This window comes from Barbatula barbatula (genome assembly GCF_947034865.1).
Source record: "Barbatula barbatula genome assembly, chromosome: 23".
NCBI classification, from domain to species: domain Eukaryota; kingdom Metazoa; phylum Chordata; class Actinopteri; order Cypriniformes; family Nemacheilidae; genus Barbatula; species Barbatula barbatula.
Genome location: NC_136786.1, coordinates 11,703,413 through 11,719,281, shown reverse-complemented (window position 1 = coordinate 11,719,281; position 15,869 = coordinate 11,703,413). Strand labels below are relative to the sequence as shown.

At 38.1% G+C, this 15,869-nt stretch overlaps 1 protein-coding gene across 4 annotated transcripts in view; it reads right to left on the bottom strand.

Annotated features, from left to right (window-relative positions):
* Nucleotides 1-2,455: 2,455 nt before the first annotated feature.
* Nucleotides 2,456-15,869, bottom strand: part of stau2 (staufen double-stranded RNA binding protein 2) — a 78,253-nt gene continuing 64,839 nt past the window's right edge. For 3 of the 4 annotated variants that reach the window (XM_079447265.1, XM_079447262.1, XM_079447263.1), the window contains exons 14-15: nucleotides 5,908-6,014; nucleotides 2,460-4,250 (exon numbers count right to left, since the gene is read on the bottom strand). In XM_079447265.1, coding sequence (XP_079303391.1) covers nucleotides 4,157-4,250; nucleotides 5,908-6,014 — 201 coding nt within the window. In that variant the 3' untranslated portion in view covers nucleotides 2,460-4,156. Of the gene's footprint in view, nucleotides 4,251-5,907; nucleotides 6,015-15,869 lie in introns of all 4 variants that reach the window. The other variant, XM_079447264.1, reaches the window with a different exon arrangement.

Here is a 15,869-nt window from a genome sequence, read left to right as displayed (position 1 = left end):
CTATACACATAGAACAAGTATTAGTTCTCTGCCTGAACATCATTTGCATAAATTCAGCAAAGAATTGAATGAATGAATCAAGCTAATTAACTAAAAAAAATCAATTGACCAACCCATAGAAACCGTCACCGAGGACATTCAGTTCCCTTGACAGCCAATGGGCATCAATTGTTACACAACCACAAGTAGACACCAATATGTTCGCCAGTGGAGGCATTTCAGTCTGGATAATTAGACTGAGTGACGGGCCATGGTGAGAGATTAGTGTTAATACAGAAAGAGAGAGAGATATTGACACATCAAACCCCTGCAGCCTGACTGTCATATAGAATCAGTATACTGAAGCAACGACCCGCTGAGAAACTAATTACGGCTCATACCACCAGAAATTCATAGCTTTGAAGTAGCATGAAAACAAGAGAGTTAAAATGTCATTTTACTGTCAGTCAACAGAACAAAAACACTAATTTAAAAGCTTCAAAGGGTCAATAACACTTAGTTCTGCAGGGGGAAAAACAATAAACTTTGATTTCCCATAGCAAGAAGAGCCAGCTAAAAGCCTTGTGTTGTGAAAGAGCAGTAATGATTTTGGGTCAATTCTATAACAATTGTTTTTATGCATTGTTCGTGGTAAAAAAGTATCCTGCATGGCTCTTTGGACTTTTGCGTACAGAGCCTTTTAAAAGGCAATAACATATCGCTGCTGTCCTTCTAAAAACTCGTATCTCCATATATAACTCATTAATATTACACACCCTTGTCACTGGGTTTTGCATCTTCATCATACCAATAAAAAATATAAGAAACACTTGTCAATTTTGAATCATATTTTTCCATTTCCTGAAAAACAGCTAATTTGGACATCCGAGGTTTTAGAAGGACAGTGACGATATCCGTCATATCTTCAGACGATAAAAAGAACGTCCCATAAACTTTGAAGGTGGTTGAATATCGCACCATAAACATCTGCGAGATCTACTGCAGTCACGTTTTACTCAACATGAACAACAATGTTATGGAATAAAGATCACGACATTTGGAACTTTCTCATGTCAATTTACAGCTGCGCCAGATGGTTTGTTGTCGAGGTTGCATAGCTACGTATCGGTTTAGTGATGGGTGTTCCAGAGAAAGTCTGAGGCCCAAAATGACCCATAACATCTCTGCCGCAACAAAAGGAACAAAAACAAAAGAAACTTCTACAAGCAATGTAAGCATTTGTCTTGAAGCTAGTGCGCTCTATCTATTATACTGCATAAGGCTCAAATTGTGAAATTACTTTTGGCGTTCCTGTTAAGCACAACAGCAATGCCAAGGTTACATGTACGATTTCCAAAATCTGTAAGATTTAATGCAGAAAATGTAAATAAAATAAATTAAGAATACCATTGAACAATCAAAACCATACCATTCAATAAAAAAAGTGGTTTCATTCTTCTCAAGTTTTTTTTAACTCTAAGCGCTCAAGATTACAAAGAACCTCTCATTGATGTATGAGACAGGATGTGTGTAGAGTGATTGCTTCCATCATTACCCACAGGACACACCCACAGTCTCTCCAGCATAGGAACCAACTAAAAAAACAAAAACATATCTTTAGACAATATGAGTGACGCCTGCTTGTGTGAAATGACCTGCACTGGGTGCTGTTAGCAGGTCATTTCTATGAGGTTGCTTTGGCGTTCTAGGTGGCCCATCCCTTAAGTCTCAAGACAGCCCAGGACTATCCTTCAAAGATCCACTAGGCAAAAAAGAAAAGTACTGATTTGAAGGATCGTTTATGTCCTCAATCATTCGGGGTGAGTATAATGTTAAATACACTTAACTGTGGTGTTGCGAAAAATCTAACCATGAATGACAATGCAGTCTTTTTTTTATAGAACTGATCTATTTTTAATCTCCTGTGGAGCAACAGCTACATGACTCATTCATGATCATTCATGTGTTACTGAGCCTTTAAGACCATTTATGTATGACACAGCACAACGCCGTATGCTTGAGCAAGTTTCCTGTGGTTTTTAATTCACACCCATTTGTTGGCAGCAAAATACGAAACCTGTTGTGGAGCTACGAACAACATGTTTTTAGGTGGATGTGTTATAGTTGTCTTTTAACAAGTTTTTAATCGAATTAAACAGATTGTGTGATCTATAAGTGTACATCTGGGTGTCAATAATCAGCTGTTAAATGGAATTTAAAGGTCCAGTGTAGGAAATGTAGTGGTAGGTTTGCGAATTGCAACCAACGGCTCACTGCACCCATCGCCCCTCCCTTTCGAAACACTACAGTGGCTCTCACAGGACAAAGATGTCGTCTTGTTTTCACTTCTTTGCCAAAGGAGAAGTTTGTCTGTTTAGGGCTACTGTAGAAACAACATCGCGAATTCCATGTAAGGGGACCCGCGGTGTATGTAGAAAGAAAAAGCTCCTTCTAAGGTAATGAAAACATAACACTTCATTACGTAAGGTTTTTATACACCTCTAAAGACATAGTAATGGATATTATATTGCATTTCTGTCAGTAGATCCTCATTAATCTTCCACATTGAGATGATATGTTCAGTTTCACAGATTAAGTACAAAAACTCAGATTTCCGTGTTTCCATTGAATAACACAAGATGCTTTTTTTAAACATCAAATCATGCTGGGATCACATGTCTTCATTTTTCATAGATTTTGTCCATTTTGGACAAGATTTTGTTTTCATTACAGCAAAAGTGGAATATACCAATTGCAAAAGTATTTTGGTAGTTGACAAATAAATCGTAAATGTGCCGTTTGGTGTGACAGCAAAAATGTAGAAAAACTAACAATGAAGATAAATCTCACGTACGCGGTTTTGTATTATAAATATTAATTTTACAAATAATAGATAATTAACTTGTGGTCGAAATTTCTGCTTTATCACACCATAGAACGCAACAGTATATTTGTCAACGACCCATTTTAAATGTATGTACATTTTTCATTATCATTATTATGCAATAATACTTTGCTACAAAATCTATAAAAAAATGCAAATGATTTTGACTATATGACTCACTGAATACAAACAAACACACGAAAAAGACAAGACACCAAAATTTCAACATGAACTGGTGTGATTTTACTGCATTTTAAGTAACTCACATGTCTGTTATTACACTGTATATCTTCGGGGAGAAAAATGCTCTTCCAACAAGTTACTTCGACAGTTTCAAAAAACTGTTCTTTATTTCTACAACTTAATCGTTTTGAAAATAGAGTCTGTTGGTTAATATCAGCCTCCCTTTTCGAAAAACTCCAGACTGCATCTTTTAAAAGCACTCAGTTAATGCGTCAAGTCAATACAACACACAACATGGGTGTAGATGTGCTGGACAAAACTGAAGAGAGAAGAAAACGGTTTTGAATCTGTATATTACCTTCTCAGATCTGTAATATAACTCTTCACTCAAGGAACGTCATAAAAAGCAAGTGGGTCGCCTCCGATTAGGTGTTTCACCAATGCTTTACCTCTTGCGTCAGTTTTATCCATTGGTTCACACTCTTACTATGTTTTTCTTTTCCTCTGCATATAATAATCTATGTATACATCCATAGAGTTAGATGAATGCTTCATGTCAGCATATACGGTAAGCTGGGTGACTATATATGAAGACAACAACTACGACTTCACAGCACTGGCATTGGTTAATCCTTAAATACTCAAGCATTGTTATTCATAGAGAAGAAAAAGGAAAATGATATAACCTCCTACCCCAAAATAACACACACAACTTTGTTTCCCCCAATAATGTTTTGTTTACATTAACAGCATGATATACGCCTGTTTTAATCCATATGACTTCGAGACAAAGGTGAACGTAATATTCAAACATCTATCAAATGGGGAAATTCGACATAATCACTTACATTTCCCTTCATTTTTAAACATTACCATGCATTACGATTTTATAATTTTTTTAACGTTTGCTTGCGTTTTAATTAACTCTATAGTAAATAAATGTTGTGTTAAGATAGTGTTGTCTTCACATAGACTCAAAGAATGCATTATTTTCTTCAGTTTTTTTTGTCATTGGACACATCCACCATATTGCATGTTGACACGTGTAGAAGGATGCAGTGGCGGCCGCGGGGGCTTTTGAGAAGAGGGGCGTATGGGCGGGGTCAGCTCCTAGACGATGGCCTTTGAATCCTTGCAGTCCTGAGCAGTGGTGCCTGAGTTAGTCGGTTTGCTCTCCGTCCTCTCGGCCAGACGTTTTGTTTGTCTGCAAAACGACCAGGCGGGAATAAATATTATATAGGACTTAGCTACAAATTTAAACGAATGACATTTAAAACAAAAAAATGTATGTGACAAAAGTAGAAATACATGATCCTTAAATACATTTTATACAAAATAAAAATGTTGATTTTTGATATTAATAATGATCTGAGTAAACAATCTTTTCTCCAGGCAATAAAGTACATTACGTGGTTGGTGGTTGCAAAGAAAGGTACGTAGCGTATAAAAAGGTATCGTTCACCAAATTATATTTTCTATCATTTATTCACCATCACAATGTTGGTATATAACACTTTTATCTGCGAACACAAAAGAAGATAATTTGTGAAATGTCTCAGTAGTTTGTGTCCATATAATTGAAGTCAATGGGGGTCACTCTTGTTTGCTTATAAACGTTCTTCAAAATGTCTTCTCTTGTGTTCTGCAGAAGAAGGAAAGCCAAACAGGTTTGCAATGACATAAGAGTGAATAAATGAAGAAATAATTTAAATTTGGGGTGAACTATTCCTTTAATACATTTAATGCATACATTTTACAGTTCATCCAATCAGAAAGAGTCTTGGACAATACGACTTGAAATCTATGACAACACAAATAAATAAAAGACAAGGGCTCTTGAGTCTTAATGATTCTTACTGATATACTTCTCTCTTATCAGCCCTTTTCAGCGCAGCATATAAAGGCTGTTGAAATGTCCAGATTTTCCGCTTTGCTTTGTGCTGTACTGAAGAGCTAAAGCCACTGTAAATAAACATCTCTTTAACCTTTTCCAACGGCACACCTCCTATGAAAATATTCTTGAATGGGTTGGTGTGATTTCCGCTTTGGCGTGTCTATCCATTCTCTTATTTCATTCTCCAGCACCCTACTCATCACGGATATGACAGATTCATATTTCCCACAGCAACCCCTCTGATTAGAAGTGGATAAAGATCATGCAAAGCGTTCTGTCGTGGACATTCTGAGATGACCACTTAGGGAAAATTCACATCTGTTTGTGTGCCTCAAGTGATAAGCTCAGTGGACGTACGGGACGTGTGTATAGTGAAATGAGTGGACAGGTTTCAGACATTGACATTTAAAGGACAAATGTGTTGACACTCTTCCTTGTGAAACAGGAAGAGGGGGAAATTTTCTTTAGGGCTTGTCTTTAAGTAGGCGATAGGTTTTACTACAAAAAGTAGGTTTTGAGTCATGAAAACATTTGCTTCATTTACCCGCAGACTATACATTTAAAAGTAAATACAGACGACAGATGTGATGTGCTCATCATTTCTTTCAGCATTTCCTTTATAGAATAACTAACGCCTGATAACAAATGCTGCTTTATGCACAAATCGAGACAATATATTGGTTTAACATGAGCTAATTCTGAGAGCGGCAACACATGGCAAGCATTTCAAGACCCCCGACATGACAGTTTGTAAATATTTAAAAGGAAAGAAGCATAAATCATGTCCACTTCGTGAAATCATCCCGAGGATCTCGTAACAGTTTACACTGCCTCCGAACACTTCTGTCATTTATATAACACGTCATAGAGACATAACAGATTTCTCATCATCTGGGAGTCATTTACATATGCCATTGGTTCTAAAATGGAGGTGTTAGGTGCGGACGGGTGGGGTGTATGTACTTACAGCTCCGTCTGAACATACATGTCACATGATCCATTTTCTACCTTGATTGGTCCGTCCACTGGGTCCAGTCCTTGTTCTGACAGCTGTTTCAAGCCACTAAGGGCTGCCTGTGTGAGGTAAGGAAACAGATGGCTTTGAGCGAGAGAACATAACTCACCTCAGCTGCTTTTTAAATAACACTTACTATCAGAAACCCGAGACTGACAGGACGTGCTCTGCTCTTTCTGTTTTGTTTGGCTCCCTCCAGGTCTCTGTTTATCTAACGTTATTAGGTCAGCGTTTTCAGGCATGCATTTCCTACGGCCGGCGCGCTGGATATACATCGCCCTACAGCCACGTTATGGGTGGATATGCAAAAAATTAGCAATAAATCAACCGCATGGACAAAGTGTGCTGAAATAATAACTGATAACTCAGGTGTAACTGATATGCTGTTTTCCTATGAAAATTCATTGAGTCTATTCAGTTGTGGGAGACTTCAGCAAAACATTAACAAAAAGTCCGTTTCGACACTATTCTTGAGATAAAATGATAAAACAGCCTATCCCGCTATTATGAAACTTAATCTAGAACACACAAATGCAATTTTGTTAAATATTAAGTTGCCCTAACACCTGTGAACTTGCATGGTAACTAGATGTTAGTATGTATCCACATAGTTTCGAAAGCTGTACTACTTGTGTAACTACACACATGTAAAAACCCACTGAATACATTTTGTAACAACAATATATTCACAAAAGTATGTCCACTTCAGTCGTCTTCAATGTTGCAGTTACCTGTTCGGAATACAATGACACTTTAGGGGGAACAATTATGATTCCTACGTGCATGCCATGTATTTAACACATGACGAAAGGGATGACTAATTTTATACCAGTGTAATGACATGGTGACTGTTTTATACTTTATATTGAGTGGACAGTTCCTGAGGAGTCACCATGTAAGTACACTGGTGTTACAGTGTTAATCAGAGGTAAATGTTTTGCATATTACACAGTAAGTTGTGACTGCTTTACACTTTATATTGAGTGGACAGTTCCCGAGGAGTTACCATGTAAGTACAATGGTATAACAAGGTGAAACCTTAGTATTCATTCAACATTAGTCATGCCTTTAGTCATGTGTAAAATCATCATGATTTCCATAAAGTGTCCTTGTATTCCAAACTGGTAACTGCAACATTGAAGACAAAGGAAGTGTACAAACTTCGGTGAATATATTGTTGTTACAAAATGTAGTTACATAATTCCTGTTACACATGTGCACTTACTGAAGTGTTGTTACTAATCTCCTGTTACACATTTGTACTTAGACTAGCATTTAGTGGGTTGTTACATGTGTGTAGTTCCACAAATAGTACAGCTGTAGATACTATACTTAAACTGTGGTTACATACTAAGTACCCATCAAGTTACCATGCAAGTTCATAGGTATTAGGGCCACTTAATTTTTCAAAACGATGATGCTCCATTATCAGTCACTTTCTCTAAACAAAAGAATGGTCCATGTTTATACAAAATATGTGTTGGTAAATTTGTTCCTTTGAAGAATTTTGAGGTCAAATATGGCAACATTTCAATACCGCTGCTGTTCTTCTGAAGTTTTCATGCCTCCATATTTCGCAATTTTTATTTTGTGCCATAAATCATTATTATTAGTCACCGTTTATGTTTGTCAAATATCTAACCAATAAAAAGTATTAAAAGTGCTTGGACAGCAAATTTGGACATACAAGGTTTTGAAAGGACACCATCAATATGCAACAAAACATACGTACTGTTGCTGTGTAAATATTACATAATACTGTAAATATATATATATATATATAGAGAGAGAGAGAGAGAGAGAGAGAGAGAGAGAATTCTATTTCCAGTCACTCTAATCCTGTCATTCTTTTGTACAACCTTTCTTGAAAAAAAAACAGGCCTTAAATGTCATTTTTATATTTTAAAGCCTGCAGTCAGAGATTATAGACAGACACAGCTCCTTATAACCATGCATTCTGAATTCTGACAGAACATTATAGTAGACATTTCGACTCCTGCTCTCTGTCTCAGTCTCTAAATCCCTTTCAGCAACTCCAAATAAAGTTACAATGACTGAAAGTTTTGGCTCATGAGAGGTAAAAAGAGAAACCGAGCACTGGTAAAGAGAGTTTGCTTTGGAGGGGTTAGGGGAGACCCTCACAGTGACAGCAGTGGGTTGAGAATTGGCAGATGCACCTGGTTGTCGGGGCTGATGCTCTCTACAGCATCCTGCCAATGAGCACCAGATGTTCAACATGGGATGCAGGAACCATGACATATTTCTCACAGTTGACAGCATATTCCCACTGAACCAACCACCCCCAGACCCAAAGTCCCACTCATTCACACACAGATGTGTGTGCATTCCTCGCCCAGATTAATCAGTATTTGGCTGGATCAAATAACATCAGCTTGTTCTGTATGTGTGTGTGTGTTTAAATGTTACCTATCACATGACCGCAATCACAGATCTATCACTTTACCAAACAAGTGATCAGAGATCCATCAAATGAGAGAGAGAGAGAGAGAGAGACCTGTCTCTCTCTTCCCATTTATTGCTAAAACTCTTGAAAGGACAGTTCCTACCTATCCCAGAACAAACTACTGTATGACAATCAGTCCGGCTCAAAACAAACCACTCCACTGAGACGGCACTGCTATCGGTCACAGAAGCACTGTGGCAAGGCAAGTCGGAATCTAAATCCTCGGTCTTGATTCTGCTAGACCTATCTGCAGCTTTTGACACTGTCAATCACCAGATACTGCTAGCAACCCTGTCATCTCTAGGAATCTTAGGCTCCCCCCTTCCGCTGGTTCAAATCATACCTCTCCGGCAGATCCTTCAGGGTGTCATGGAGGGGCTCACTGTCCACTGCTCACCACATGATCACTGGGGTCCCTCAGGGATCAGTGCTTTTACTACAGCTTTTTTCCATCTACACAACATCCATGGGACCCATCATATGGGCATGCAGCTACTCAAATCACTGTTTTGCTGACGACACCCAGATCTACATCTCGTTTCATCCAGACGATACCACTGTAGCAGATCACATAACAGCCTGCCTAGAAGACATCTCCTTCCAAACAGCCAGGAACCTTAGAGTCATATTTGATGAACATTGCAAAGACAACGCGATCATGCTGATATGCCTTATTCAACATTCGAAAGGTTAGACCCTATCTCACGGAGCATGTGGCACAATTTCTTGTCCAGGCCTTGGTGATCTCAAGGTTAACCTACTGCAAAGCTCTTCTTGTTGGTTAACTAAAGGCTATCAAACCACGCCAGCTGGTTCAAAACGCAGCAGCACGCCTCGTCTTCCAACAGTCCAAAGGGGCTTATGTGACACCCCTTTTTTTCTCTCTCCACTAGCTACCAGTTGAAGCCTGTATTAGATTCAAATCACTGATGGTTGCCAACAGGACTATCACTGGATCTGCACCTGCATACTTTCACACCCCCCTACACCCCATCAAGAACCCTGCGTTCAGCAAACCAGCAGCGTCTTGCCTTCTCATAAGGGCAGTAAATTGCCTTCCCGCACATTCTCCTGCAAAACTCCTTCCTGGTGAAAAATTATTCCTCACAACCTTCAAAAAAAACTCCTTAAAACCCATCTCTTCTGTGAAAACTTGACAGACAAATGAAAAAATAATGTGTATGTACACTAGCTCTTTCTCTCAACAGGTAGTGGCCTAGCTTTTGTTGAAACTAGTAACTTTGTATTAGCCCCTATTGTATTATTGCTCCTGTATGACATATCGCTTAGTGCTCCCTCAACTCTGTGTTGGATAAAAGTGTCTGCTAAATGACTAAATGTAAATGTTACCTATCACAATCAATTACAGATCCATCAAATGTTACCCATCACATGACTTGGCCACTTAATCCACACTTAGTGTATTTTTTTGTTATTTCATTCAGTGACTGTCAATAAATGTTAAGCGTGACTTAAAGGGACAGTCCACCCCTAAATAACAATTCTGTCATAATTGTTTTATTTCAATAGTCGATCGAAACCATTTTGGAACATAAAGGAAGATATTTTGAGATATTTTGAATGGTTTTGTGTCCAAACAACGGAAGTCAATGTTGTTTGGTTATCAACATGATTTAAAATGTCGTCTTTTGCGTTATGCAGAAGAAATCAAATCCTACAGGTTTGAAATGACGTCAGGGTGAGTAAATGATTTTACGAATACATGATGAAATTATTTTTACTTTTGTGTGAACTGTCCCTTCAATAATTTGAATACTTTAAGGATACTAAACTCACTAAAACGAGCCTACAGGTTTCTTTCCAGCCTGTTTTGCTGTCTCTGAAGAGTTAATTTGCATCAACCTGGTCTAAAGTCTAAAGTAAATGGCGCATTATTTTTGTAGCTATTTAAAGAGCGTGTTAGGAATATGCGCTTATAGGCGGGTGCACAGCGCTCGTATATTCTGCTCATTACACACAGAGGGACGCACAGAAGCACACAATAATGCAAAATATTTATAAAAAAGAATTACAATGTACAAGATTATTATTGTGGGCATCAAGATAAAAATACGGCTTGTCCTGTAGATGCTTGCTTTAACCTCTCGCACGAGCAGACGTGATTCCTTTCTGGAGAAGTGTCTGCTCTTCCAAATTTCGTTGTGTAAATAGCGAATCCGCCATGGCACAAGCTCAATTGGAAATGACACTCTGATTGGTTTGTTGCACGTTACCCCCCCCCCAAAAAAACCTTACTCATTAAGAGAATCGGGACCACCCGTTTAGACCATGTGCCCAGGTTCGCCGACGGTTTTCATGGCTAGCAAAAGTGGATTCAGAAACGCCCTGAGAGCACTTGCGCAGTGCGCTTTAAACCATACGCTTAGGTCGTGAAAATAGGGCCCATCATGTTTTTATTGTGTCGTATTTTGTCAGTTAGCTGAGTTATTATTACTTAATCAAAACAACCCAACTGCAGTTTGATATTACTTGGAACGCACAGTTAAAAAACATGACTATTGAAAACTGAAAAACTAATGCGAGGATAAGTGGAGGTATACTGGCCAAAGTAAAGGATATTAGTGTGGTCCATTACACTAAGGCACGTTAGCACATTTGTACCATGTCTTCCATCTTAACATCATTTAAAAAATATGATGGAATGGGAGTCAAACAACTGCAAAAAGTGACATAGTTCACTGCAATAGTGAAGAGTGACATCATTCTGCCTACACGTTGAACTAAACACCACAAATAATCGTCCATTTAATGAGCACTCTGAGGTTTTTATGTGTGGAATGCCTTATCAAGTTGTGAAATCTCTGGAAAAATGAGCTCTTATCTATAATGGAACATATTGTACGGCTTATAGCCTGGCAGCATATGCATGTAAATTCCCAGGGACGTTCGGTCTGGTTATAAATCAGGTTTAAATTTAATTTGTTGTGGTGATTGATGACAAGCGTGTGCAAGGAACAATAAGGAGCACATTTTTCAGCCAAGAAATTGTTGAAAATTCCGGACGATAATTGAAAGGTATTTTGACTTTCTCTGGTAATGTACAGTTCTCAGGACTGCAATGAAAGACGCCGCGGCGAAATGACTTCCTGAATGCAGTAGAAGTCAACCATTAGCACAACTTAATGCTCCGCTTGTTGACTTCAACATGCATTTAATTTACTTCACGGAACATATGCAGGTTCCTCTATGGTCACGTTTAGCCTTGTGGACTTAATTTAATTTTATCAGATAACAACCACATGCATCATAGAAATTCTGTTCTTCTCCTCAAGAAGAAACATAATTTCCAACCTTTTTCAAATCTACATTTGTTCGGTGGCCAAATGGCTGTGACAGAAATTACATACAAATACATGTAGGTATCCAAAATACAAAAATAAACAAGTGAATAAAGTTGATGAAACAACTATGCATATTATAAAAAGGAATAATGTAAGAGAACACAGTGCTTACAGTACAAATTTATGATGGACTCTGGGAATGTTTTCAAGTCACTAGGAATAAAAGTGTCTTATATGGAGGAATATAAAAGTACAAAAGTATAAAATACTGTATATATAACATTAAATTAGATATTAGAAAAATATCAGTCTAAGCACAAGTTGTCCGTTTCAAAAGAGGAAAGAATTCATGCGTTATGGATGTGACAATAAAGCACGCACGTTTTTGAGAGAACATACTTTGATCATTTCTGTGAATTCAAATTTGCAAACTAGAAGCAACAATAACCAACAAATGGAGAAGAGATGTCCATTTATAGAACATAATTTAGTTATTATATTTTAATGTTCATGTACCCATTTATAAGGAATATGGACCATTATGGATGTGACAATTCTCTTACCTCGTGGTGGACAAAAAGTGCTTTAAAAACTTTAATACCCTTCACATGGGTTTATAAACCAAATATTAACAACTGACCTCCTGTGGTGAAAACCTTTGACGATAACTTCATTTTATTATCTTACGGTTGACATTTACGCACAGACCAAGTTACATCTTAAGCATCTATGCATGCGGATCTATAAATAAGGTCTGAGACATCGGCGTGCAGCTTGTGCTCTTGATGAATCTGATGCAGATGCGTCTACGTTACAAAGCCTATAATTCATCCTCTCCTGTGGCCAATAAATTGCAATCACAAGAGCGATTACCGGTGTTGTGCGTGTACGCCATTACAGTCTTTGAGTAAATAAGCAGCATACATCTGCTTTTGCGTTTCAATGAATCAGCCGCAGGCGACGTGCTGGCGATAAACACCCGGCGGCCCATCACCAAACAGCAGATATACCCGACTATCTATCTATCTAACAACAGTCAATTACATAATTTTTTTCCTAATGAGATACAGCGGGCCCATCGAAGCAAGATGAGCTGATATCAACAGAGGTGAAATATGTTTAGTCTACACCCCTGACCTGGAAGTGCTCAATCTCTGACGTGGAAAACATCAGATGAGAAGAGGACCCTGGATGAGACCACCCCCCCACACTTTAGATAATACGCCACCGCTATGCACGAGCATTAGCCGGCTGTATTGATAAATCTGGACGAGAGCTACTTTGTGACTCGCATTCATCAGCTCGCTGCTGGATTCAAACGAAAGCGGAAAAACGATTGTGGAATGTGTCAAGGCTAAATATCTCTGCGCGGGTTAAAAAGCACAGGAGAAAGATGGACGGAGGATTTTGTCAAAGGACAGTGAGGAGTCATTTTTCTAAGCTCTTTTAATGGTTTGCCTGATTGCATTTTCATTTCCTTGACTGCCTTGGCTAAACAGTGGCTCTTTCCCCAAGAGACAAGCTCCATGCCTCCGAGACCAATTTGCAGAGCGGGAGGGGGTTGATGGATCGACAGGCCAAGCACCTCTATCGACCTGGCTCTCACAGGGGGGGCATCCAACAAGGATAACATGGAAGCCTCCGAGCTGAAGTGGAGGGGAACTGACAGCCTATCACTCACAGAGAGCAGATAGAAGGCTTTAACTAACACTCTCCTTTTAGTGGGTCCCTGTAGCAACATTGAGGGGCAATTCACAAAGAATGAATTGAGCCCACTGAATTTATTTGCACGGGCTATCTGCTGTGTTTTGGCAGCTGACTCACGAGGAATTAAGCAAATCATTTATTAGGGCTGAATGTACTGTAATATGAATGGCACAATTTCAGTCTATGCTAAATAAACTTCAGTTTACATATGCAATAATGCCACTATGGTAAAGGGATAGTTCAGCCCAAAATAAAAATTCTGTCTTCATTTATTACTTCAAACTTGTTTTTGACTCTATCTTCTGTGAAACACAAAAAAAATATATTTTGAGAAATGTGGGGTTGTGTCCATACGCTGGAAGTCAATGGAGTCCAGTATTGTGTGGTTACCAACATTCTTCAAAATATCCTCTTTTGTTTTCTGCACAAGACAAAAAGTCATACAGGTTTAAAATAACAAGAGGGTGAGTAAATGGTGACAGATGTTTGATTTTTGGGTGAACTGTCCCTTTAAATGTGTCAGAAAAATAGAGCTGATGTTTGTAAATCTGACACATTATATGATTTATGTCTATGATCATTTTTGGAGACTGGCATCTCCCTATCACCATTCACTCTCACTATATGAAACAATAAAATATAAAAAATAAATGTGTTGAAAGAAGGACATCGAATGGATTTGAAATAACAGGAGGGTGAGAATTTACATTTTTGGCTCAACTATTATTTTAAACCGCATATTGTCTTTGATTTTAAGAAGCGAAGGGAAATTATACCATCATTCCTTTGTAATGGAAGAAGGAACATTTGGGCGTAGCATCCTACGTTATTAGACCTGATCATCTCTTGTTTTTACTGGTGGGAAATAAAGCTCATCTGGTCAACCGGCGATTTCTTCTCATGGTCCAACACAGCTTCCCACCGAAGCTCATCCACAGTCCAGTCCAAGAGCATCAGCCCCGGCCTCCTGCTGGCCTTTGATCGCCATATCATCATTTGTTTTTTCTGCCACCTCATCTTTATGCAACATGCTGCTGCAGACACAGGCCATTTAGCCCTCCATTAAGCAGTGACGATGAGGAACCACTCACTGCGTCTTTGGCAGCACTATAAACAAGAGCACAATCTGAAACGCAATCAAACACTCTGCAGGTGTACACACTTTCTCTCTGCCTCACCCTCTAATACCAGTGGGCTTTCTCCATAGACAGTCCAACAGATGGGTTTCTGAGCCTCCAACTCGTGTGAGAAAATGGAAACACAAGTCCTGGTCTTTGTTTTATTTATTACACAACTTCATAGGCTGTTGACATCAAAAGGGCCAGCGTAGCTTTCTCATCAGACCGCTAATGCCATAGGATCAGAGCCGAAAAGAAGAATGAAAATTTATGGACAGTGAGGCTGTGACGTATCTAATCCTAGACTAAACAAGTCTTCTAGCTTGTGTGGAAGGGAAATGGAGAAAAACACCGGTTTAGGAATGGGAACGGATCATTAAAAATTGTGCCATTAACTCTTTCTCATGTTGTTACAGTCCTGTAGGATTTTTCATTCTGTGGATTCAAATCTTTCTTTTAAGAGGGCCTGAATAATTGCCAACTTCTCTTCAAATCAAATAAAAATTGATCAAGGAGAACTAGGATGAATGTAGAGATCAGTGAATGGCAGTAAGACTTCAGAAAACTTGGCATAGAGAATAGTGTGCGAGCCTCGTCATAGGCTAGTAGTAGTTAACTAAAAGTAAAAAATTATCCAAAGGGAAATTAAAGACGCTGAACAATGAAATTTTATATTTCTTTAATCAAAAATTTACGTTTAAGATAAAAGATCGCAAATTAGTAAACAAAATTATAAACGAAAAAATCAAGTTAATGACTGAAGATTAAAACTTAGTTAAAAAAATGTATGAATAAATATTTTTAAAAATACCTGAATATTGAAAATAAGCAATTTAAAATAAAGTCTAAAATAGAAGTTAATGCCTAACGATATCAATTTTTATTTACGAATTTGGCAGACACTTTTATCCAAAGCGACATTGCATTATACTATACATTTGTTTCTAATTATGTGTAAAAGATAAATAAGAAATTTTACTTACAGACTGACAACTGAAATTAAGTAAATAAATGTTTAGCTAAAGACGGTCAATACTGAAATAAAAAAATAAAGTTAAAGACTAAAAAGATTTTAATTTAATAAAAAAATACATGCTAAATTAAAGTAAACATCTAAAGATTGAAATTGGAGGCTGCAAATGTGCAGGCTATAACTTACAACAGAGTAACAAAACAAAAGCAAAAACTACACTGTGAATAAACACTACAGTTTGAAAGATCTGCTGTATGACTGCAGGTAATTGTACACTGGGAAAAGTTGTTGTTCTCATTTTTTAAAGGGCCCTATAAATCCACACTGCAACTGCCCTTCCAAAGCGGCGC